Below are 26,392 nucleotides of genomic sequence, written 5' to 3' on the forward strand. Positions count from 1 at the left end.
GGCTCAAAAGCTATTTTCCCTGTTCCCAGCCTATTAGCCATTCTGGGTAAGAATTATTTTGTCTAAACTTGTTTCTTTGGATGGAAGTTATTTGCCTATGAAAAACAAGAGACCCAGCTGGAGATGTGGCTGTGATGATGGGGGTGCCAAATTTTATTGTAGTGTTCCTCTTCCTTTGTGCCAACAGTTCAGGTAAGTGCAATTTATTCAAGTTAAAAAATAAGTGCTAAACCCAAGATTGCTTGCAACAACGCAGGGATGTATTTAGGTACTAAAATTCAGCCACTGCCTCATGTTGTTTAAGTATATTTGAAATAGTTTTTGTGTGTGTACACATTAAGCAAAGGACTTGGAAAGAAAAAAAAATAAACTACACTGGTTAGCCAGTAGCTGATTTTAGTACTGCCGTTCATGCATTTCATTTTCCAATCAACAGTCCTGTCTTTGGAAAAACTTTCAATAATTGTGATATCATGATGTTTACATTCATTTTAGCAAATATAAACATTTATTATTATTATTGTTATTATCATGCATAGTGCTTTACAGAGAAACATCAGCAAAAAGCAGGTCTCTGCCTGAAGGAGCTTACATTCTAAATTTAGATAAGAGGGAAGGAAAACAATGGAGGGGAAGAGAAGGAGCAGCAAGGGTAACAAGGGATAAATACAAGTAAGTGCTGTTTGATTTCTCAAAGCACCAACTTTACCACATAGCTCACTTGAGAGAGGTTTTTTGTTGTTAAATGGAAATGCAAGTAGATACAAGCTTTTACTAAAAGCTTTTTAGTAGAAATAGGAAAAACTATAAGCATTATTTGTCCATTTCGTAGGCCTTTATCCATGTTTGCACTAGATGGAAGTTCACCTCACTAGCCTTCCCCCAGCCTTTTCTATTTGCTTTTCATTCTTTTCTCTGTCCTCTTTTCCACCACAGAGTTCGAATGGTCCTTTCCCGAAAGTCTGGAAGGAGATAATGCTGTTTGTTATTTACTCCCCAGGGCAATAAGAATTTCCAGAGGCAGCCTTTTCCAGGTCCAGTTTTTTCATGAGGAGAAAGTACTGATGGCTTATAGGGTAATCGTATGTGAGTTTACTTGGAAGTAAGTTCCACTATTTTCAGTGTAACTTACTTTCAGGTAAGTGTACATAGGATTGCAATCCTATGGTGTTTTTGCAATACCTGTTAAAACTAGATAATAAACATATATATCTAAAATAACCTTTTAGGTGATTTGCAACATACACATAATTATTAGTAAAAAATCCATACAACACATTCAAATCAAAATATATTTACCGATGTACAGACTGAGCAGGCAGGAAGCAAGCAGACAGTGCTAATTCAAAAGCAGCATCAGAAACCTGTCTGTGCAACCTTTTCAAGGTAGCTAAAAACAATACTTCAAAGCATTTCACATGCACTATCTCTTTAATCCTTACAACAGAGAGCTATTCGCTATGGGCGGTCTATAAATGAAACAAATAAATAAAAAATAAATAAAAAACAAGGCAGTAAGTAGGTCCAAGAGTGTTATTATCCCATGTTGCCAGTTGGGGGAGGGACTGAGTAAGAATTAATGGCTTGCCTACAGCTGGCTAGTGAGGTAAGAACCAGGATTGCAGGTGCAATTTCTGCAAATCCCAAATACAGTCAACAATACATATTATTGTGAATGCATTTTTCTACTTGGGGAAATAATTTTAGTAATATCAGAGTGAAAATACAGCCTAATAAAATAGGGTCCTTATGTCTTCCTGTTGGGAAATTCACTATGGCCAAGTCTTGTTCCCAAAGGTTTGCTATATAGCCTTGTTGTGGATATGTGTCCCGTATCTCTGTGTGTATCTTTTTACAGATTTCATAGATCTGCCCTTGTGGCTTATTAGACAATATTCATTATTTCAATATCCGACAGACCATGGATTTCAGTGTAGGCAGTACCATGGTAGGTTAATGTTTCAAAAATGACCCAATTTATACCTGCACAACAATGTGGATTTTTAATATGTGGTTATTCTCAAAAATTTTGGAGAGAAAGCCCTGAAGCACTTTTCCAGCCTTGGTCTGCTGCCAGGCTAAAGCCCTTTCTTGGACTTTCAAGGTGCCATCTTACAGTGCAACCGTAACCATGTCTAAGCAGAAATAAGTCCTATTGAATTCAATGGGGCTTACTCCCAGGTAAGTGGGGTTAAGATTGCAGCCTTAGATTCCAGTTGAAGAGCAGAATTCAGCCAGCCAGGACTGAATGCCTGTTCTGGCCACAACCATGGTTAAGGTATAAAGTAGCAGAACATTTTAAGAACATTTTTATGATCATTTCTATCTTTCTATGCCTCATAATTACAACAGCAATGTTATCAGCATAAGACATTCACTTCCATTTTCTAAAGCCAAGGGATTTGTGCCTTTTGGCGTGCTTCTCTAATTTTTTTAATTTAAAAATATATTTTAATTTTATCTAACTATTCACAACTAAATGACATTTAAACTTTTTTTTTGCACTTTGTATGGTTTATGAGATTGGCTCTTCCTCTCCACACAGACCTTCTACATTTTTCTTCCTCCATAGGTAGCACTGCTGAATTGGGGTTCACTTTACCGGTCATAGCACTCTAGGAAGCATTTCCACAGCTGGCTCTACTTTCCATGCTATTATTCCTGTAAAGTTCTGCTCACATGATGCCAAAGTTACTAAGCCCAGCATTCACCAAATGTGGTCTCGTGCCTTCCAGCAACACAAAATCAATCTCTTTGCACATTCTGGAATCATGTAGGCCTAGTGAGTTGCCCAGAGCAGTGATGGCTGGAGGCTACAATTTCAGTAGGGCAGTGGAATCTGCTCTGGGTTTTAATTTGAACTTTCAAGGAGTTGTCCAAGGTGCTGAACCTATTTGGGAATAGGTTTCAGCAACTTGGGCAACTCCTTAAATTTCAAACTAAACCCCAGAGCCTATTCCACTGCCCCAATGACATGGAACCACCAGCTGCCACTGGTCCAGAGTTATAAAATGCTCCTTAAAGTGACCAGAGGCAATGGAAGACAGGGCTCCTATACTAGTCTGTATAGACAGTTGTGTAGGAGGCAGTGGAGGCTAGTCCATTCAGGTAAATGGGGCACTGCTCCACCAATCTCAGGCTTGGTTCCTCCAAGCCCAGAGCTTGGAAAAGTTACTTTTTTGAACTACAACTCCCATTAGCCCAATCCAGTGGCCATGCTGGCTGGGGCTGATGGGAGTTGTAGTTCAAAAAAGTAACTTTTTCAAGCTCTGTCCAAGCCTTCTTACTTACAGCCAGTCCTGGGAGTGGCCCTGTCTGTTGGCTTCCTCCTCCTTAATCTCAGTGTTGCTTCTTGTAGAACTCAGCAGGGAGGAGGAGGAGAGGAGCAGGACAAAAGTAGAATTAGTTACCCCTGCCTGTCATTGGCTCTGGCTCCACCTAGTGTTGGCTTCTCTGTTTTTCCACCCTACCAGTCCTGGTGGACACCAGCTACCCCTGGTAGGAGGGAATTCCAACAAGTGCATTTTGTTATGCAAGGGTGTGAAAAGCTGCATTTGCTGCATTTTTGTAGTAGTAGTAGTAAATTAAATTTATATCCCAGAAGGAGCCCAGTATATATTCACTCTATTATTAAAGATCTGGGAGCTCTATTCTCCTGGTCATCTTAGTGCCACTGAGATGTAGTTACATGTGCTCTGAAGCACAGATGTGGGAGCTCTAATCCTAACCCTGATCCTCTTTTTTTTTTTAATGCTTCTAATTGGGGACAGCATTTTAAAAATAAGTACTCTAGTAAAATATTTCAAAATGGTGCCTGGCTTGGTTAGATCCAAATTTACTAGTGCAATATCTTCTGTTACATATAGTCGAGCTCATCTGTTGCCATCTTTTTGCCTTCATTTTAACTCCATCAAAGAGAGCTGCCATTCTGAATTCTACATGACCCTGGGTTTCTCTCTTACTGTAGTGATTCAGTTGTACACACATTAGATTGTCCTTTGCCTGCATGACTTTGGCTGAAAACGTATTTAGCATCTCCACTATGGACTAGAAAATCAGCGTCTGCCTGATCCTAGCTACCCTTGTGGTCTTACATAATAATGTTTGAGTGTTTTCCCCCAAGAGGCCACACTGTTTGTGGATCATCTTCTCGCTCAGACTGCTCCAAACTGGTTGAACCTGCTTAAAATGGCCACGAATTCAAGCCTTGGAGGACCTCTCTTTGGATGGGTTGCTCCTGCCCGAGAAAGCTCTTGCTTCAAGCTCTGTCCTCTTTCTACCCTGTTCCCTTGGCTCATCTCTGTGTTGTTTTCTTCAGATGTGCAGGAACCTTTAGGGGACATGGAGCCACATGTTCTCCTGCAAGGCAATCTCCTCTATTTTGGGAACACTACTGGGAGGGGTCTAAAGAGCCCAGATGGATCTTTGGATATTGTACTGGGCAGGACAAGGGTGACCTACAAAGATGTGCCTACCTTCAGTTCCCCCATCATTGCCATAACCACAGATGAACCATAGTCTGCCTGTCAGTGTCTGCAAATTGTGGCCTTTGTCTGAAGGACTCATGCCTAGCCATGGTACCAGCCTTGGAATCCAGTCCCAGCCCTTGGTTCTAAAGTCACTATGAAAATCTGCTCCTTCAGGGAACCTGTTCCTTCTTTTTTACCTCCTTTTGAAGCAGGAAACTTAGTGCTTCATTCCTCCCATTTCTTTGTCTTCTCCATTTTCCAGGTCTTGCTGCCTTTTCTATCCTTGCATGAACCAAACCCATGCCATTTATGTTTGAGCTCTGCTTGATATGTCTAGGCCTCCATTGCCGCCTGCTGGATTGGATCCCTAACATTACACTCTGCTACTTATACAGTGACAGTACATTTCCCCACTTCTATTGCTGTCTGTCACAGAAATAAATTAAATGCAAGCTGTGGATCCAGGCAAAGGGGGATTTGCAGAGTCTGTGTACATTTCTACTCCAAGTAACTATTTTACTTTTCTGTAAATATCACATTTTTCATGCTTTGAGATGCACGATTATTTTACCCTTCAGTGCCATTTTGAATTCAAATTGAGATTCAGTGGTTCTTGTTTATTCTCCCAAGTAATGAGTACAGTGAGTCTTCTTTGTGGTGTACCACGACTAGGTCGAAGGCCTCTAACTATCACGCTTGTATAGTTACACATGTGTTAGATATAGTAATACACAAACAGGAACATGGGTAGGCTTGGTCAAAATTAACATCCCCACTCCCTTCTTCTTGTCTTTCAGCTTTGACTGTGTTCAGCTCATTTGCCAAGAATGAAGATGCACTTTTGCGGCATTTATTTCAAGGGTATCAGAAATGGATCAGACCAGTGAAACATTCCAATGACACCATAAAAGTGTATTTTGGTTTAAAGATATCTCAACTAGTAGATGTGGTAGGTTATCTATAGCTTTGTTTCTTTGGGTCCCACTGGCAAGGATGGATACATTTGCTTTCTTTGAGTTGAGCCAGACAGTTGTCCTCCCCCCTCCCCCCCAGTTTCCCTCTCTTAGTCCTGGACTATTTATGTTCCCTTGGGGCATTTAATAACATCACAGTTGTCCTCCTTTCTCCATACAGTCAGCAAGGCAAGTTTGGGGTGTGGGTAGGGATGTTAATACTGTTGGACAGCATCATCTGTTCCAGGGGCCTTGGGGTCACTTGTCAATGTGGATGCCTGAAAGGTATATGTATGAAAACTGCTGGTAGCTTGCAAAGTGAGGAATGAGCTGAGTCTCTCTTTCATTCCATTTTGTGGATACACTATGCAAAGTGAAAGAAGCTACTCACACAGGGTTTTCTGTGAAATGCAGAGAATGTAAAACTAGGCATTCAGCTTGGGGAGCGGGGAGCTGGGCATAATATAACTCTGGGGCTCTGATCATATAACTCGTACGCTGTGTCCCTTGATAGTTAAGGTGGCTCACTAACAGGCCTTTGCCAGGGTCCCTTGAAATACTTAAGCTAGACATGTGTCTTATAGGCATTTAAATGTATGTGAGGGCCAAACTGGTTATTAAATTAAATTAATTGTGTGCTGGCGCTACCTGTGAGAAAGGTCCACGCCATGGCTTAACAGTAACCTTGTCTTTCTAAAAACACTGTGGCCTAGGCCTACTACAAGCTTTTTGGTATGTGCAATAATGTTCGATACCAAGGAACAGGAAGCAAAGGAGTGATACCTGGACATCTTGGGAGAGTATTTACGAGTCTGGACTAGGGTCTACAGCTGTATTGACAAACATAAGCCAAGGAACAGGAAGTTGGCAAAGGTGGTAACTTAAGGGCAGCAGGTATTTCTCTGCTGATCAGACAAGGACAAAGGTTCAAGCTCCTAGTATTGATACCAGCCTGACCCATCCAGGGTATAGGAATCTGCCTTATAGTGAGTCAGATGATGGGTCTATCTAGCTCAGTATTGTCTATACTGATTGGCAGCAGCTCTTCAGGATTTCAGACTGAGGTCTCTCACAGCCCTATCTGGAGATGCCAGAGACTAGAGATAGAAGGATCTGTCAATTTCCTTTCTCTTGGTTTCTCCCTTTTCTAATCTTAAATTCAGATCTCCACGTTTCTGCTGCAATTTGTGATTGTTTTTTTTAAAAAATCCTCATAAAATTGTTCAACATTTTAGTGTGAATTTCTCCTAATAAAAACATTTTTGTATGCAGTTTTGACTAATGTACAATGTCTCCTAATATAATGCAATTTTGTATGTTTTTCATTAATATATTCGATATTATGACCCCAAAATATGAATTTTTGTAAACATTGTTTGGTTGGAGAACTGCATTGAAAAATTCAGAGAAGTGTCAATTTTGAAGGATTTTATTAATTTTATTTAACAAAATGTATATACCACTTGATTGTAAAAAAAAAAAAAACCCTCTGAGCTGTTTACAAAATGGCTGTGTTTCGGTCTTCATACTGTTTTGGAAAGTGCAATTTTGAAAGTGTTCGCTTCAGACATGAACTGAATCAAATTTCTCCTCTATTCTTACCATGGACTGAATCAAAGACCACCTTCTGCATGCAAAGCAAATGTTCAGCCACTGAGCTGTGGCCCTTCTCCATTTTATACTTTCTGGAAATTTTAATGTGGCCCACCCCTACTTCCTTCTGTGTTTGAGGATATTCTGAGGCCTCGGCACAGACAGTCCTGGATAGCTCACTTGACTACGTCCCAACCTTGGACTACGAGATTTCCAGTTCAAGCTCTGGAACCCCAAACAGCCATAGTGAAAGGAAAATACAAAAAAAGAAGAAGCTAGATTTATTTTAGCTACAAAAAACACAGAAACAACCTTCAAGGTCGGGGGTGGATGTGACGCAAGTGGAAGAGTTGCCTTAGCAATTGCTAGGCAACTTGACTCTCTTCCTTTCCACCATTAAGTACAAATGATGAAGGCTGTGTCCACAGTAGGACATTAAAGTGTATGTGGGTCAATTTTATGCCCCCAAACCGTCTCGATGTTTCCTATCCACACTAGCAGTCAGTGCCTGATGGGATGTATTTGTGTTGTGTGTTGTTGTTCCTGCCCCTCAATTAGTACTTCTCCACCCTCCATGAGTTCCAGAAACCTGAGGTCCATTGTTTACCTATGCGTGCAAACATTTTTTTTAATTGTCTGTGAAATTGCACACCAAGAGGCCTCTACCAAAGGCAGTGTTTCCAGCCTGATCCACAGTGGGCAACACAGCAATTTTGAATTTATTTTTGAAGTACTTGTTTCTCGATATACCAGATTTCTGCAGAAGAGCATATTAAAAAATAATATGGGGTCTTTGTGTGTGTGTGTGTGTGTGTTGCACCCAGAACCACCAGCAGCCCACTGAGGAGCACTTCACAAGGGAAAATAATGTGCAGGCAGGGGCACAGGTGCCTTCAATCGGCTTCAATATCTGAGAGAGAGAGAGAAAAGAAGAAAGGAGATGAAGACTGAGCAAATGTTTTTCTTTGTCTTTCTCCTTTTCCTTTCCCACCTGCAAGGACAATTTTTCTTTTAAATCAATATAGCTGTTTTGTGTTAGAGCAATTCTGTGAAAAAGAGCTGTTGTAAGAATTTTTAAAAATTACAGCAAATGCTGCATCCTTTCCTTTGGGCTGATGGAAACAACATGGGAGTAGGGGATGCAGCAATAGATGATACCCAGTGAAACATCACCATACATGTAAAAAAACCCCAACCAGATAATGCACTTCAGTGCCTCCACAGTTGGGTAGAGTCACCAGATTATCCATAGATCAGGAGAATCCAAATTTAATGGGGAAAAAGTGTGGGCTATCATTTGCATCAGGAAGACATCATGTGGGACTTCCCAGGAGGATCCCTACGCCTGTGCAGCCTCTGAGACGAGCTCCGTCTTGGATGAAACTTATCCAGTTTAAATTCAGTCAGAAGGCTCTTTTCTGACTGGGAATAATTTCTTCCGGTTAAAGAAGAAACGTGAGATTTCCCACATAGCTTTGTTTTGATTGTTGGAGTCTGGAATTCGTCAGAATTGTCTGTCTTCCAGCAGCTCAGACAGAGCGAGGATTTTTATGCTAGCTCAGCTGGATAAGTGACCCGTTTTTTTTTATACGGATTAACAGGCAAACATCCTCCTGTCTACATTCATCATTTTCTTATCTATACAGCTAAAGAGATTTGTCAAAGTAACAGCAATTGAGATAACCTAGGTGAGGTAAGACTTTCCTTTTTTTATTCACGGAACTAAGGGGGAAGAAAATATAAATAGCTTATCTTTTTTTTTATTGCAAAAAGCTGACATGGAAAATAGCATTTTAAAGATTACAACGGACGAGAGATTTCTGATTGGAAGAGATAAGAAATCTTTTTGATGTATGGCTGGGACTATTTTTCCTGATTTACTTTTTTTTTGACGAATCTGCTAATTCTCTCTGCTACTAGCTATTTCGACGCTGTGAACTAAAGCCGTTCTTACACTTCCGGGCAGATAAGAGATAAGGGCTGTCTAGCGTGTGACGTTAGTTTGTTGGAAAGATTAACTCCTTTGTAACTGGTTAAAGAAATAAGCTGCTCTTTGTTTGGGACATTGAAAATTGAAGGAGTTTTGTTCCTTTGGCTTTAAGAATGACAATTAAGAAGATCATGGATGTACAAGAAGGGACTTTATCTCTAGACATGTTTCAGAAAATAATGAATGGGATTAACTCAATAAAACAAGAACTGAGAAATAATAGACAAGCATGGAGAATTAAATTTCACGAAATGAGACAGGAGCTGAAAGAAACTCAGGATTCTATGAGAAAGGAGAATAAAGATAGATCTGGAAAACAAAAAAAGGATGAAAGAGAAATTAAAGGCAAGGTTCAAACTATGGAGATTGGCTTAATTATGGACATGAAAAAAGATTTGGATTTCCTGGCTGTGATGGATCCTGGAGACAAATATTACAGTTTGGAATTCAGCGCTGTCCCTGAAGGAATTGAAGAGATTGGAGATAAAGATATTATCGGTTCAAAAAAATTCTTGGACTGGAAGGATTTGATGGAACTTGAAATGGAGAAAGTTAACAGAATTAATCCCTGTTTTGTGTCAATGGAAAAACCTTCAAGAGATGTACTAGTGTATCATGTGGAAAAGAGGAACAGAGATGCGGCTTTGCAACAATACTTCAGTGATACGTTTGGATTTGATGGCAAGAAAATATCTGTGATGGAGGAAATTCCTATCAGACTTTTATTATATGACTATGACAGCAAGATTTTTGGGTGCGTAAAGATGGAAGATGGAAGATGGACCCAATATGGATAATGACAGAAGAGCGATTTAAAATTACTGGACTTAGTAGATTTGATGAGTTGGATTAATTGGCATGTTTATTTAGAAAAAAAAATTGATTGACATATATCTCAAGGATTGGAAACTTCTCTTTGACTTTTGGTGGAAGATTAAAATGATATGATGTTAATGAGATTTGAAACCAACTAAGATAACCGTTGGAGGAAGGTGATTTTATAATCTATTAAGAGATAGGTTTGTTATATATTATAGATTTATAGCTGAACTATGACAAATCGGAAGTCAATATTCTTTCTTTTTTATATATATATATATATATATATTTCTTTTTGTATTGTACTAGTTATTGATTTGTGTTGTTTTCTTTTTGTATTGTTTTGGTTTTGAAAATTGGAATAAAAATTAATTGAAAAAAAAAAGGAAGACATCATGTGCACGACACCAAAAAAACTGAAACACAAGCAGCTTCAAATCTACATTAAATTCCCAAAGGGATGGGCCTGAAGTAAGTCAAAACAGGTGTACTCTTATGTTAACTGTTTAATATAGGGGCCCTCCTGAAAAGGGGAATTTGTTCAAAAACTCTGAAATGGTTGCTATCTGTTTAGTCATGGAGAATGTTGAAAGATTTCCTTTTCTTCAGAAGAAATACATGATTTCTACATCTTTTTCCCCCTCATAGGATGAGAAGAATCAGCTGATGACAACTAACGTATGGCTGAAACAGGTAAGATATATGGCAATGCATTATTTGTAAATGTTTGCTGTGAGTACTTCATTGTTGCCAATAGTCAGTGAATTTTTACAACCACCTGTAAACATTCTACTATGATGTAGAGATGGAAGTTCTTGAATTAAGGGAATTTAGCCCCATTGACCTCTGTGCAAACAAGCTGGCTTGCATCCCAGACACTGTGGTCTGACTGGGTTACAACTTGCGGGTAGTGCAGATTAATGGTCTCTACAGGCGATAAATCTTGTGCACTTGCATTACAAAAGATACATTGGTGGTGGTGAATCAATTGTCTAATGTGCAGAAGTTATCAAAGTATGAGAGTAATGGTAAACAAAAAAGTTCCCTGTCAGCTAGCCCACCACTACGGATCTTTCCCTGCAATGCCCAGCCTCAGGGGAGTGTTTGGTGTGTCCAGGGAACATATTTAGTCCATGCTAGTGAATGATGTGGCCCAATAGGCATGTCCAGTACTGAGTGAGCTGATGGCATTCCAGAATCTTCTAGAATGCACAGAGAATCCCACAGAGGTGCTGTGGCAGACAAGGTGATGCAGAAAGGGTTCTCTGAACTCAGAATGTTTGAAAACCACTGCTATAGAATTAGAAGGCACAAGTATCTCACCATGCCTGTCTCTAAGAAATTGTGGTCAGATTTCATTCAACGTAAGCATCTGTTCCAAGCAAGCTTGGTATAAGTGGATTGCAACACGTGAGCAAAGCATTCCATTAAAATAATATAAATGAAATCTTCTTCCCTCTAGGGATGTCTGTCAATTTTGGTTTCTCATTTTTCTTAAGTTCAGTCTTAAGTTCAGTTCCCCACATATTGCATTAGTTCGCAATTGTTTTAAAAAAAGTCCTCATTTTAGTGAGAATTTCTCCTAATATACACATTTTATATGCAACTTTGCCTAACATGCATATTTTTGCAAAACAATTCCCTAATAGAATGCATTTTGTATGCTCTTTTCATCAATATATGAATTTTTATGGACCTTTCCCCCCTAGCATGTGCATTTTTGTACATACCACCTGGGTGGAGAACTCTACTGCAAAATTAAGAGAAGTGTGAATTTTAAAGGATAAGTTTCAGTTTGCATATTGTTCCAGGAAGTGTGAATTAAGAAATTTTGCCTTTAAATGTGAAATGAACCAAATTTCTCCTCCCTCCCGCCTTCCTGCTTCGTTTCATCAGCCACGTTGTACGATTGGGCCAAATGCATTTGCTCTGCGCTCCATAAAGGCTTCATGAGCAGAGGCTGGCCTGCCAGTGGCAGTCAACAAGGTGGCGCAGGCAGGGCAGTGTTGCCTTCCCAATGTTGCGCATCACTGCCAGTTCCTGAGAGGGAGAAGGGGAGGAGTAGAGAGCTCAGCGCAGTATAGGTGCGATGTCAGGAACATTGGATTGGTGGCGCTACCCCTGCACAGCACTGAACTCACTGTGCCTCACCTCTCCTCCTCTCAGGAACCAGCAGTAATGCTTGGTGTTGGAAAGGCAGATGGACGATGCTGTCCTCCCTGCGCGGCCCCATCGCCTGCTGCTGTGGCCTGCACTAGGGAGACTAACCTGGGTAAAGGGAGACGGAACTTTGGTTGTGCCATAGAAAGAAGGTGTCCTTTCCCCAGCATGGCTTCACCAGCTCAGCTGCATGGAGAGGTGTGGTCTCTCTTCCCACAATAACTCTGAGATTCCTCTTTGAGCTCTGGCCTAGAGGAAAGAGGAAGGCACCCCTAGTAGCCTAGTGTGATCAAGGGAGAGATCAATCGGCTTTTATATGCAAGATGGTTTCTTGGGACTGTCTCAGATAAATAGAAACCATTGGAGCGTATGCATAATTCCCTCAGGATACCCAGAGTTTCCTACAGGAAAACATATGGTGTTTTGTCATCTTTATTAATGCTCCATCTTCTGAGACTTTTTTTAAAGAAAACCGGAAGCCTAGGGATAGATGGAGTTTATTCATCCATTTTAAAAAGTGTGTATTTATTAATATGAGATGTTTTGATTAGCCTATTATCATTTGCACAGCTCTTTTACATTTTGTTACTGTCTAGTCATTGTTAGTGAACTTTCCTGAGATGTTCTGATATCGTGAGCTGCTTTGAGTATGGTTTACAGTGGAAAAGCAGCATGCAAATAAGCTGAGGAACGATGATGTGAGATGGCCTGCATGTGTTGCATTCACGCACAGCAAATTAACTGCACTATCCCCTTAAGTCCAAGCCAGCCTCCCTCTCTTCCCATGACTTCGGGCAGGTTTGGGGAACCTTTCGCCCTCCTGATATTGCTGAACTACAACTCCCATCAGCCTCAGCAAAAATGGCCAATGGCCAGAGATGATGGGAATTATAGTTCAACAACATCTGAAGGACCAAATATTACCACATCTGTCTTAGGGCAACCTACAGCAGTCCATGGGCACTGTGATCCAGCCAGAGAGATGTGTGGAAAACCAATTAATTAAATCGGTTCAGTTTCACCAGCAGCGCATGTGGACTCTTAATGCTTTTAAATGGTTCACAGACAACATGCTGCAGTGACCATGCTGGTTCCTGTCCACTAAAAAGATCAGCATGGGTTGAGTACAGGACCAGCACCAGGCAGGCCGGGGCCCCTGGGCACCAGCCTGCTCTAGCACATGCATGCATGCATGCACGCTCCACCTACCTACCTTTCCCTTGGTGAATGTTGCCTGTGCTGTGCATCCGTGCCTGCCATCAACCAAGATGGCAGTTGAGGCTTCCCTAAGGGCCTGATGCCTCCGCCGCTATCTTGGTTGATGGCATGCATGTGTGCTACACACGCGCATCCGTGCTATCAACCAAGATGGTGGCAGGGGTGTCAACTCCTTAGGGAAACCTTGGCTTCCATCTTGGTTGATGGTAGGCTTGCGCCTGCAGCACAACCAACATCTACATCAAGGGAGCAGTAGGTGGGGCATGCAGGGGTTGCGGGCCTGCATTGCAGTGGGGGGGTGCCTGGGAGCTCCCTCTTGTGATCTGCGGCAGGGTCGGGAGGCAACACTGCCATGGATTGTGGAAGGGAGCACTACCCACCCACCCTAAGGAGGGGCCCTTCAGAGGCCCCTTGGGACCCAGGGACCTTCAGCCAGGGCCGAACCTGGCTGCCCTCTAGCTCCAGACCTGGCTGCAAACCCTTCCCTGGGGTTGGGGCAAGATATGCTGAAGAACATGCCCAGTCTTCTGAATTGCATCAGTTTGGATATATCCCACTGATGCTGAGAAACAGGGGCAGAGCTATGGGGTAGGAGGAGAGCTGTATTGGCCTATCCATCATCAGGATGTGTCAATCCCCTCCCCTGAAATTTCAGTGCTCATTTTTAAAATGTCAGTCTCTTGTCCTTTTATGTATGGAGATATAAGAAAAACAAACATGTGGGCACTATTCTGCTATCTATTCAGTGGCTCGTATAAGAAATCCATATCTGCTCCTGCCCTCTAGTGTCCATGTAAATGAGTGCAAAGGTGCTGTGATGGTGACTGACAAAAAGTGGCACTTTCAAAATTGAAATGTGAATTAGTGTTTAATATAATGTTCTTTTTTTAAAAAATGGTTTTAATTTTCTGTCAATTTATTTGAAACCTGGCATCGCTTTAGACTGTTTTGTTTTTCCTGCTTAACAGTGCCTTATGATTCCCCCTCTCCTCCCAAATTTCTGCCTATGGGCTTGTTGAACTGGGGCTAAGATGAACCACCAAACGTCAAAGGAATTTAAAAGCTCACTTTCTGAACTGCACAGCTCCTTACGTGCCTGCCAGCAGCTCAAGTCAGCGTGATTCATACCGCAGGACAGGGCATGTAAAAGTACCCTTTGCTACTGTCTTGGCAAAGCAGACCACAGCAGCCCTTGGGGACTATTATTTTTCTCTTGGAGGGCACAAGGGTGCGTGGCAATATAATTTGGTCGACTTGAGCTTTCTTCAGTCAAGATAAAAAGACAAAATGCAGGGTTTTTTAAGCAGCACTTTACTCTTCATCTATTGGAATGTGTTCCCATTGCTCATTGAGTTTTACTAAGCTGGTCATCTGGTGGTCATTATTACACACAGTTTGGATTCTGCCCCCTTGCCTTGTGAAGTATTGGTATTTACTGAAGATGTACAAAGCAAAGTAGAAGATGGATGTCCTCCAGCAGTGCAATATGGGCTTGCTGAACTGGGGCTACTCAAGAAAAAAAACCCAAACACTTCCATTGAGCGCAATGGCGCTTACCTCCAAGTAAGAGTGTATAATTGCAGCCTGAAGCAGTAGCTTACAACTTTCTCAGACTCGGGCATGACTGGCCTTTAATCGTAAACAGCAACAAGCATAGGGGAAGGGCCACAGCTCAGTGGTAGAGCATCTCCTTGGCATGCAGAAGGAGAAAGAGAAACTTGGCATCTCCAGGGAGGACTGAGAATGACTCCTGCCTGAAACCCGGAAGAGCTGCTGCCAGTCAGTGTAGACAGTACTGAGGTAGATGGATCAATTGGTCTGATCCCGTAGAAGACAGCTTCCTATGTTGAAGTGTAATGTTTTACCCTGCAGTTTCCTCCTCCTTCTGCTGCTCCATCTTTCTTGTTAGCCTTTCACTAAAAGAAAGGAAATGGTTGCAATGCAGCTGGTGCAGCCCATCCTAGGTTGGGTTACAACACAGTTGAGGACCTTCCCATTAAAAACCAGCACACCAGTGGATATGTTACCATGGCTGTTTGACGTTTTGTGAATCTCAATATCCACACCAATATTGACAGCATCAGAAGAAGTTTGTGAACCTCTGCATCTCCTAAGGCAATGTAGTGAGAATGTGTCCTCTTCTCTCTGTGCCTTGTGTTACAATCCCAGGTTAAGCAAAGGTATGTTGGGAAAGAGATGTAATGGAGGAGCTGCCTGTTGAACATACAAAACCTAGGAGTTAGCCATGGCAATCTCAAAGGACACAGAGAAGCAAAGAATGTGAAAGAAAGAAAAAAGATAGATGATTGTCTATTGGCATAGGTGGACAGCAAAAGGTGTGGGCTACTTTGCTTCTGATTTGGAGTGGGAGATGGTGCCTTTTTCAGACAGTGTCCTAGGAATGCCCATTCTGAGGACTAAACTGCAAGTTATGTTAGCCATGTGCCTGCACTTTTAAGTGCAGTTGTTTTTTGTTTTGCTTTCTGTTTTACAGAAATGGCCAGTATGGGTCCCTTGATCTAGATCAGGACCCTAATGTGGAGGCAGAAGGGAGGGATTTTATCCTTTGCTTCCTGCTATGGTCTCTCCTCAAACTAGGGTCCCCACACCTGCAATTTCCATAGAGAAAAATATTCCCATTAAAGTGAATGAAAATGGCAAGTGGGAGAAGTGAGCCAAAACTGGATTGGGAATACAGTGGGGGGATAAAGGGTTAAAGCCTCCTATCACCTCTTGCGGGGGTCCTGATCCAGATCATGGTCCCGTGCTGACTGTTGGAATGTATGAGGTTCAACTCCAACTTGTGGGTTGAGGCTGCATGGGGCTAAAGGTGTAGCTAGAGAGGAGACCTCTTGGTTGCTTGGCTATACCTGTCCTTTGATCTCCTGCTGTCTCTTCCTTCCTGCTATGCAAAGGATGTTGATCTCAGTTCCTTCCCTCCTTCCAGTCTTCTTCTTTCTTGAGAGGGGAGCAGACATCTTTCCTTCTGTCTCTCCCTCTCCACCAGCATGAGGGCGAGTACTGGGCGCAGTGCTCGTTGCTCCAACTTAGCTAGTTAGCTAGATATAGGACTCTTTCCTATCAAGCATGTACTTCCAGAATAAAGTAGTTGTTTCTTATTTTAAAGCTTAAAGCCTCTGTCTGACTAATTTGCAGGGAAGGTAGAATCTTAGCAAAGGTTCAAACACACACACACAAGCTCGCTCAAAACTCTCTGTGCCGCTGCACAACTCTGCAGGGTCCTACAGGTCATTGGGCCCAGCGTCCTATACTGACAAGTGGGCAGGTCCACGCCATACATTTAAAGCACATTCAGTGCACATTTAAAGCATATGCTGAGAATGAACTCTGTGTAAGAGGACACTGAATGTAAAGACACAGCTATGTAGCTAACATAACATATAGTCTGGCCCTGAGAGGAACCATTGGTGTGGGTGGATCCATATTAGCACTACTTTGCGGTGGTCCTTAAAAACATGGGTGAACAGAGAAGAGCACAAAAGCAAATTTAGAAGTCTTAGTAAAACTGACGTAATGGAAAGAATTAAATGTATATTGCCAACTTGAAGGGTACAATTGATTATTGGTGTCTGAAGCGTGTAACCATTAAAGGGGATGATTTTTTTTAGTACATTATACGGAATATATTAACTAGGAATAATGAAATGACATTGAGAAAAGGAGGGTCTAGCTGCATGTTGCAGGCGATTACACGCAGCAGAGTTTTGTTGCTGGTTTTAAAATAAAAAAACTCAAATTTCTCCACTCTGAATTGTTCCCCAAGTGGCTTCCACCATTATGGTTCAAAATGCTGGGAAATGCACTTTTTGAACACTCTATGTCTGTGTATGTCTGCATTTGTGTGTGGGCAGCTCCGTAAGCGTATGTGATAAGCAGAGAAACACTGGGTGCAGAAAAGCAGGCTCTACCCTACTGTTAGGCAAAGTGAGGTGGCTATCTCAAGTAGCAGCAACCGGAGGAAATGTGATGGCAATGGAGGGAAGAGATGTGTGCTGCATGGCCTGCCCTGCACCCTCTAAACTAGGCTGCTGCCATCATGTGCAGTGAAGAATGCTGTCCTGTTGCAAGGGCTGAAGTAAAATTCAACTGCCAGTCCAGCAGAGTTCACTGCATGGAATGGGGAGAGGTGCCATCTGGTCCCTCAACTCAGGTAGCAACCTCTATTGGGCCAGCCCCAAGGAAAATATTCAAAATGCATTGACAGCAGTGGGACTTATTTCTGAGGAAGTTTGCATATAATCGAACTACTTTTCCTCACGCCACTGTCACGAGGCTGGCTATTCTGCCAGTTACAAGCTGCAGTGCCCATTCATTCCTGTTGCTAGAGAAGAGGCAAATGTTTAATTCCCTAGAGTGTGTGTGTGTGTGTGTATGCACACATGCATGGGGGGGATTGGATCTGGGACTGGATCTAGTAAAAGCCCATCTTCTGCAGGATGATGCTTTCATTGTTGATATTGATTTTTGTAAGCACACACATTCTTCCTTCTCTTGCACTTCCACAATGCAACCTAAAAATGTATAAATAATAAATATAAGTAGAGAGGTACTTTCTTTTTTTTATTATTATTACTGTAAGCATGATGTCATCCTGAGGTAGTCTGGCTTATCCACTGCAGTGTGATGTCAACATAAAGTTGCCAGTTGACCAGAAAAACAGTGACTTGGCCATCTCTTGAGCCTTTGAGAACACTTTGATCCGTAGAAATCACCAGAGAAGAGAAACAGGCACTATCACCTGCTGAATTCTGCAGATCAAATTGCTTTTGAAGGCCAAATAGCAGGGAATATTATTATTTTTGATAACAACAATTAATATTATTTTTCCAGAGACATTCAGAAGGTCTATCAGACTGGCGGATTTCAGTTGTCTTGCAGTATGTGAAAAGAGCTGTGATTAATTCTGCTTCCTTTTCAAAGGTTGAGATTGTTCTTGTTGCCTTAATAGGTCTTTTTCCCCCTCGTAGGAAAAACACAGAGCCCTGCTGGGCATTTGAGGGCCCAGACACTTGAATGCCTCAGTATTCAGAAGCCGCACCTTTAAAGTTCTTTTGCGCTGCCTTTTAGTCACAATGCTCTGTGGCTGTCTACCAGGGCTGTAACAGAACCAGGCATTTTGTGATGTAGTTGGGGTCAAAGGCATATCCCCCCAGTTGGGGGAGAACTCATTGTGAAGCAACCGAAACCTACATGTGAGTGGTCTTGTCGGGTTTCAGTCACTTACTTAATTCAATTAAAAACAAATGTCATAGTGTTTGTTAATCATCCTAGTGACTTTACATTCATTGCTTAGAACACTGGAAGGGAAAGGCAAGTTTACTTTTTTCTCAGCTACTGGGTAGAATATTACTTGCACTTCCCCTACGTTTTCATAACTAACAAAGGGTAGAAACTTAGGGCACTGCAGCAGAGATACTAACAGCAAACAGCCATAGCTCAGTGGTAGAGCACAGGTTTTGTATGCAAGAGTTCCCAGCTTCTCCAGTCCCTAATGATTTCAGGTAGGGAAAGACGCCAGCCTAGAAACCTGAGGAATTGCTGCCAGTAAATATAGACAATAGAGGACTTGGTGTAAGGAAGCTTGATTTATTCCTAAAGTGGACTTGCAGGTGGGATTTTTGCATAAACCCTGATTTAAAAATAAAGGTGAATAATCAGAGAAGGACACTTGATTATGGTGGATGGGCCCAGGTCCTTATAGCTCTGCCCTTCCGCCTCCACATTTGGTCTTGGCTGTGCTGGTTTTTGTGAAATTGTGTCAGTTGTATTTGATGGCCACTGGAAGATGTGCTTCTGTGGACTAAGATTAGATGTATGCCTTGCTGATGTATTCATCTCATTGTGAAACTGGAAACGCAACAGTGTTGCTTCTGTGGATTATTGCAGGAATGGATTGACCACAAATTGTGCTGGGATCCTGAGGACTATGGAGGGATCACTGCAATTCGGGTTCCATCTGAATCTCTCTGGCTCCCCGATATTGTTTTGTTTGAAAAGTGAGTATAAGGATTCTGACACTAATTTCTGCAGTATTTTTGACACTTGTATTGTGTGCAGGGCCTCCTGAGAAAAGCAGAAAGGGGTGTGTGTGTGTGGGTTGTGTAGCACCATGTACTATACAAAATAACATAAGCAAAAAGACAGGTCTCAATCCCAAGAAGTTTACAGTCTAACTTTTTACAGAGGAGAGGCAAAATGGGGGGGAAGATAGTGGCAAGAATAGCAGAAGAGTGTGTTCAAATATATATAGGGTGTATACTGGATGATTAATTATCATAACTTTCTCCAAATCTTTTCTAGCTCAAAATAAAAGGGTGTGTGCTCCTTTCCTTCTAAAGATTTCCAGTATGCAGACCTTGGCTTGTGTACCTTTAGGGAAGACTGACACCTCTATTTGACTCATTCAGAAAGTCCCTTTCCAGCTATAGAGGCTTTAAACCTCCCAGAACTAGCCTCAGGGATGGTCCCTCTGCAGATCTTGGAGATTCTTAAATTGCTTGGGTCCTCTGAAAATTAGAGGTTTCTCTGGCATGAGTGGAATTTCCAGAAGATCCTGATTTAGAGGTCATTGATTCATAGGATCACCATAAGTCATAATCAAGTTGAAGGCATATAACAACAATGAAACAACAACAATAATTTCAAAGATGTCTCACTCACTGCAAAATAGTTTGTTTTGATTTTTAGAGGGTGTGTTGTTGTTTTTGCTAAATGGCAAAGCAAATTATTATGGGCTGGTTTGCATGTGATGCTAAGCCAAACCATGGTAAAGCATGACAGCAAGCATGCAGATACACAGAAAAATCATGGCCACTTTGCTTTGTCCTGATCCTACAGCTGCCATGCGACCTGAGGGAAAGCTATGGTGTGGCTTAGCCTGGGCTCATACTTTGTCTCACTCCAAACAAACCACAAGCTATAGCCAAGGTTTATTTTTGGCTTATAGCTTGTGGTTTGGGAGAGACAAACCATGAGACTAGGTTTGCACAACACTAAGGGTAGAAACACATTTGCAGTTGTGCTGGCTTCAGTGTGTCTCCACCTCTGTTTTCTGAACGTGGGGATACACAACGCCAGGCAAACTTCGCCTCCTTTTACTCCAAAACCTCCAAAGTTGCAGTTCCAGCCTGTTTTACCTTGAAGTCAGCTTCACCCAGACTTCAAAACTGATTGGCCATCAACCCTGTTGCCATTCCAGGTGTGTCCAATAAAAACAATTTGCTGTAGGCTCAGGCAGACACAGTGATTGGCCCAACGCTTTGGTGTGGGCAGTCCTGATCAGCAGTGGGGAAGGGAGATGTGTCCAGCTGTGGGCAGTCCTGATCAGCAGTGGGGGAGATGTGTCCAGCTGTGGGCAGAGTCATTTCGAAATGCAGCCAGAGAAAACAGTCTAGCCACTTTTGAAGCAACTAACATGTCAGCAGCCTAGCCTAAAGCCATAGGTAGTGCAGCTAGAGGAGGACCCAGGGAAGGAGTGAAGCAGCTACAATTTTTGCTCTGTGTCTCTGCATTGTTGCTCATTCATGCTTAGCCATGGTTAGGCTTAGGGTTACATGCAAATTCGGCCAGAGTCTTGCAAAACCTCAAAGATGCTTTATTTGACAGGTGAGCCAACTGTTTAAAAGGCATCTCATACATTTTTTTTCAAGTAGGGGAGAGGGGAGAAATAGAAGGTTAACAGTGCAAGCCCATGCATGTCTAATCAGAAGTAAGCCCCATGGGACTTACTCAAAAGTTAATGCACTGAGGAATCAATGAAATAAATTAGCAAAATAAAGCTCAGAAGGGAGCCATTTGTTTAATTACTGTGTTGATTTCATTAATTCTTTGATCGAATCACTGTTTCTCATCAGTTCTGCCCTGATTGCAGGATAATTCCAGGTTTCCTCCCAGTAATAGTAAGCCAGAGGGCTCTCTAGCCAGACGTTTTAGGGAGTACTCTTGTCTTAGAGTTGCATGGAATCAGATGCATTAATGCTTTGCAGAATTTGTTGTTATTTTAAAGCTTCAAGTCTTGGAGTCTTATTATTTATGAAGTCCTGGTGCACAGGCACGCAATAACTTCCAGACAATTTGGTTTAGAACAGATTGTAAGTATTCAAGCATGTGCCTCTTTTCAGTCATTCAGTAGCCCTGGCATCTTTCCAATGAAAACACATTTCCAAACAGCTCTGTCTCTACCAGTGAATATTAGTACTGAATTCAATATTATTATTATTATTATTATTATTATTATTATTATTATTATTATTATTATATCCCACCCTTCTTCCAGTAGGAAACTTTTATGATGTTTTGTGTTATTTTCGCTTTATTCATTGTTAATAATGGTTTTAATATTTATTCTATACCACCCTGGGACTTTTTGGGTGAAGAGTAGATTACAAATATCTAGAATGAATTAATAAGTATATAAAGGCTGCTCTTATTTGATGTAATTTATTTCACGTTATTTATGACTGGGTGCCTTCTTACCATTTACCAAAGCAATGGAAAGCAAAATCAGAATGTAAAAAAAAAAATTGGAAATAGCAGCTTGAAAACGCAATTCCAAAAGTTTTTCTTCCCCAATTTCCCCTTTCTAGTGCTGATGGGCGCTTTGAAGGTTCGTTGATGACAAAAGCAGTAGTCAAATACAATGGGATAGTAGTCTGGACTTCCCCAGCCAGTTATAAAAGTTCCTGCATGATGGACGTGACCTTCTTCCCATTTGACAGGCAGAATTGCTCTATGAAATTTGGATCGTGGACCTATGATGGCAGCATGGTTGACCTAATTCTAGTAGATGAAGATGTGGACAGGACGGATTTCTTTGATAATGGGGAATGGGAAATCCTAAATGCAAAGGGGATGAAGGGAAACCGAAAAGATGGATTGTATGCCTACCCTTTCATAACCTATTCATTTGTTTTAAGACGTCTGCCATTATTTTACACTCTCTTCTTAATAATTCCATGCCTGGGGTTGTCTTTTTTGACTGTGCTTGTTTTTTACTTGCCTTCTGATGAGGGAGAAAAACTCTCATTATCGACTTCCGTTCTAGTCTCCCTTACTGTTTTTCTCTTAGTCATTGAAGAAATCATCCCTTCTTCCTCCAAAGTCATACCTTTGATTGGTGAGTACTTGTTGTTCATCATGATTTTTGTAACCCTGTCAATCATTGTGACTGTTTTTGTAATCAACGTACACCATCGCTCCTCTTCAACCTACCACCCAATGGCGCCTTGGGTGAAAAGGCTTTTCCTTCAGAAACTCCCCAGGCTTCTCTGCATGAAAGGACATGTTGATCGCTATTCATTCTCCGATCCCAAAGGAACACTGAAAGAAAAGCTGATGAGAAAACATAAACATAAACAATTCAAAGACGGAGAACAAATTGTGATTGCTTTCTTGGAAAAGGCTGCTGATTCCATCAAGTATATTTCCAGGCATGTTAAGAAGGAGCACTTCATCAGACAGGTATGTAAAATCAAGAGTGGGCTGACTTCAGTCTTACACAGCTTACCTGCCTTTTCCAGACTAGAATCCCCATGATCAACGTGTTTCAAATTTTCAGAGCAAGAGTGCACACTCAGGATCACTTAATGGTTAAGGCATAACTGATCTGTGTTAAAGTGATACTGGATATGCACTTTTTCCTTAAGAATGTAAGAAATATCTTTCAGAATCAGGCCAACATTCTATTAGTCCAGCATTTGCTTAATCCTAAATGGTCCACTGGAAATGGGCCAATGTCCATCAATGGACCACATTTTCCATTCTGTCTGCCCCTGTGTCAGATCTTTAAAAAGTAATTGTTTGTAGTTGCCTTGTTAAATGCTGGGGTTAGACAAAAATGCAGTTTATATTTATTTATTGAATTAATAAATTTATTAATTGAAATAATAAATAAATAAAATATATTTATTTATGAATACCGGGTTCAAAGGCCACAGGGAGTTTTTTTTTAAAAAAAGACAAACTTTGAGGGCATTATTCATGATAAACAAGATAGTTACACAAAATGTTAAATATATTCCAAGTATATTTTAAAGCAGTTTTTCAATTGTGTAAAATATTCGTGAAACTCCTGACTACCTTTTTCTTTTCTAGGTAGTGCAAGACTGGAAGTTTGTAGCTCAGATCCTTGACCGCATCTTCCTATGGCTATTTTTGGTGGTGTCCGTGATGGGCTCTGTTCTTATATTTACCCCTGCTTTAAAGATGTGGTTACACAGTGGTGTATAGAAATAAGAACATAAGGATCTGCTGAAAGAAGAACACAGGTTGTCAAGAAGACTGATGGTCAGCTAGCACTCAGTCTGCTCAGATTCAAAATGACACTGTCATTGGCAGCAGCTGCTGATGATGATTGTACTCTCCATTCAACTTCTACGGCTGAATCCTATGCTTGCTTACCTGAGAATAAGCCCTATAAACACAGTGGGATTTACTTCTGAGTAGACAGTGATAGGATTGCACTATTAGCCTTTCAAATTGTTGCACAAATGAAGGCATTCACTTCTGTATCTATTTGTAGTCATCTATCTGCTAATATAGATACAGTTGCCAATGGATGATACTCCTGTATGTATTTGTGCACATAACTAGACATATCTACACCACACAAATATATTGATTTTGCATGAGTTTGTTAGGATCCATTTTATTTGGGTCTTGATATGGATTTAATATCGGTTTATTTCCTTATGAACTGACTTATGACCTTCCAGTGGCTCATGAATAATAAAAGCCTATTTCAGCTGGATCTCAGTTCCCCTCACATATCCATATGCTTAGTAATGAAATGGCCCATATAAAGTTGCCATTGCTGTATCACAATCACATTCTTGTGTTTGATTCATATGCTTATAGGCCTTGAGACGTATATCCCTGCAAATGTAAAAGTTGTAACCTGAGTGATTTACTGGTCTTGCTTGTAGTTATTCCTCCCCCATTATCTGTCTCTGTGTTCTCTCTAGCTGCACGGCTTATCTCAAGGCCGCATACCTATGCAAACCCCTAGCTGAAAGGAAACCAAGATGCACCTTCTTTGTTATTCTGAAAGCACCCCTTTCCTCCTATCTATACTGTTACTTTGTCTAGTAGAAAACCGAATGTCTGAAGCTTTCTTATCTGAAGCACCCCATTTCTAATGTTTTGATATTACCATGACCAGCAGTTTTTCTTGAACGTAGTGACGCATAAACCCCCCAGTGTTATTGTCTTTGGGGAAACTATATAACTCTTTGCCCTTTCAATAAACGGGGTTCCCACTTCTGGATAGCTTCTTGCTTGAAGGTACTGGGTCCCCTTTGCAAAGGTAAATATCGTGTATGTGTATTATTTTTAGCCTCTGGTAGTGGATCTTGCACTCAACTCCGCACCTTCCCAGGTGAATGTGAGCTGAGGAGACAGTGACGGCTCGCGTGTTTGGTTTGGACCTAACAAGTTCAAACCAATGCAAAATTAAAAAATCCTTGGAATTGTAGTTTGGTGATTATGCTGAAGATTCTTTGTTAGGAATCCCTAACACTTCTCTGTCTCCGAGAAGGACCAGAAAACATAGGAAGAGAAGAATGCCTAATAAACAAGTTTCTCTGTGGTATAAATGCACACTAATTTGAATGCTTATTTTTAAAAAATGCCCAAAATTATTAATATAGCAATATATCTTTGACACTGGGAAGATTTTATAGAAATCCATGTGAACCATAAAAACCTAATTAAAAATATCTACGTAAGTAGACCATGTTTAATTTTATTCAGCCATATTCTTGATTTAAGCACTCAAATGTAAATGTTCTGATGTAAATTGCCTCCAGAAAAGTGAGATCTCTGTGCATAAACTTTAAGAAGAGTAAGTATAATAAGCACAGATTTTAGTATACATCTGTGTCTAACCATTAATAACTTAGTTTCCATGTGTTATTATGCATACCACTCAAGTGACCGGTCATTATGGGTGACATCTCATATTTGTTTTCAGTTTTGAAAGCCATTCTCTGTTCTCCTGCTTGGTTTGGCAAAGTCTTACCTGCTCTTGGTGCCCCTTAGCTCTTGGAGAGCAGATGGAGCCTTTGCCAAGTTTTAAGCAATAAATCACGCTCAAGATACATGAATAAAGCTTACCAATATGCCCAGTGAGGGCATAAGAACATAAGAAGAGCCTGCTGGATCAGGCCAGTGGTCCATCTAGTCCAGCATCCTGTTCTCACAGTGGCCAAACAGGTGCCTGGGGGAAGCCCGCAAGCAGGACCCGAGTGCAAGAACACTCTCCCCTCCTGAGGCTTCCGGCAACTGGTTTTCAGAAGCATGCTGCCTCTGACTAGGGTGGCAGAGCACAGCCATCATGGCTAGTAGCCATTGATAGCCCTGTCCTCCATGAATTTGTCTAATCTTCTTTTAAAGCCATCCAAGCTGGTGGCCATTACTGCATCTTGTGGGAGCAAATTCCATAGTTTAACTATGCGCTGAGTAAAGAAGTACTTCCTTTTGTCTGTCCTGAATCTTCCAACATTCAGCTTCTTTGAATGTCCACAAGTTCTTGTATTATGAGAGAGGGAGAAGAACTTTTCTCTATCCACTTTCTCAATGCCATGCATAATTTTATACACTTCTGTCATGTCTCCTCTGACCCGCCTTTTCTCTAAACTAAAAAGCCCCAAATGCTGCAACCTTTCCTCATAAGGGAGTCGCTCCATCCCCTTGATCATTCTGGTTGCCCTCTTCTGAACCTTTTCCAACTCTATAATATCCTTTTTGAGATGAGGCAACCAGAACTGTACACAGTATTCCAAATGCGGCCGCACCATAGATTTATACAATGGCATTATGATATCGGCTGTTTTATTTTCAATACCTTTCCTAATTATCGCTAGCATGGAATTTGCCTTTTTCACAGCTGCCGCACACTGGGTCGACATCTTCATCGTGCTGTCCACTACAATCCCGAGGTCTCTCTCTTGGTCGGTCACCGCCAGTTCAGACCCCATGACCGTATATGTGAAATTCAGATTTTTTGCTCCAATATGCATAATTTTACACTTGTTTATATTGAATTGCATTTGCCATTTCCCCCCCCATTCAGTCAGTTTGGAGAGGTCTTTTTGGAGCTCTTCACAATCCCTTTTTGTTTTAACAACCCTGAACAATTTAGTGTCGTCAGCAAACTTGGCCACTTCACTGCT

The 26,392-nt window shown here is 41.4% G+C and overlaps 1 protein-coding gene across 3 annotated transcripts; it reads left to right on the top strand.

Annotated features, from left to right (window-relative positions):
• On the top strand, nt 1-24,472 carry CHRNB3 (cholinergic receptor nicotinic beta 3 subunit). Of its 3 annotated transcripts, XM_061633992.1 has the most exons (7): nt 12-192; nt 540-672; nt 5,267-5,418; nt 10,473-10,517; nt 19,110-19,219; nt 21,809-22,682; nt 23,316-24,472. In XM_061633992.1, exons 4-7 carry the CDS (start codon nt 10,491-10,493, stop codon nt 23,448-23,450), a joined length of 1,146 nt encoding a protein of 381 aa, XP_061489976.1. In that variant the 5' UTR covers nt 12-192; nt 540-672; nt 5,267-5,418; nt 10,473-10,490; the 3' UTR covers nt 23,451-24,472. The 3 variants fall into 3 exon arrangements, with proteins under 3 accessions (XP_061489985.1, XP_061489976.1, XP_061489967.1); XM_061634001.1 differs by lacking the exon at nt 540-672 and having other exon boundaries at nt 1-46; XM_061633983.1 differs by lacking the exon at nt 540-672.
• Nucleotides 24,473-26,392: the final 1,920 nt, after the last annotated feature.

Source organism: Rhineura floridana, chromosome 1, assembly GCF_030035675.1.
Source record: "Rhineura floridana isolate rRhiFlo1 chromosome 1, rRhiFlo1.hap2, whole genome shotgun sequence".
Taxonomy (NCBI): domain Eukaryota; kingdom Metazoa; phylum Chordata; class Lepidosauria; order Squamata; family Rhineuridae; genus Rhineura; species Rhineura floridana.

What these genes read in the sequence shown, in the direction of transcription:
- CHRNB3 (XM_061633983.1), top strand. Translation starts at nt 135, where the DNA reads ATGATGGGGGTGCCAAATTTTATTGTAGTGTTCCTCTTCCTTTGTGCC. An exon ending in CCTTTGTGCCAACAGTTCAG is followed by an intron (nt 193 to 5,266) that starts GTAAGTGCAATT and finishes CTTGTCTTTCAG; the next exon opens with CTTTGACTGTGTTCAGCTCA. An exon ending in CTAACGTATGGCTGAAACAG is followed by an intron (nt 10,518 to 19,109) that starts GTAAGATATATG and finishes GGATTATTGCAG; the next exon opens with GAATGGATTGACCACAAATT.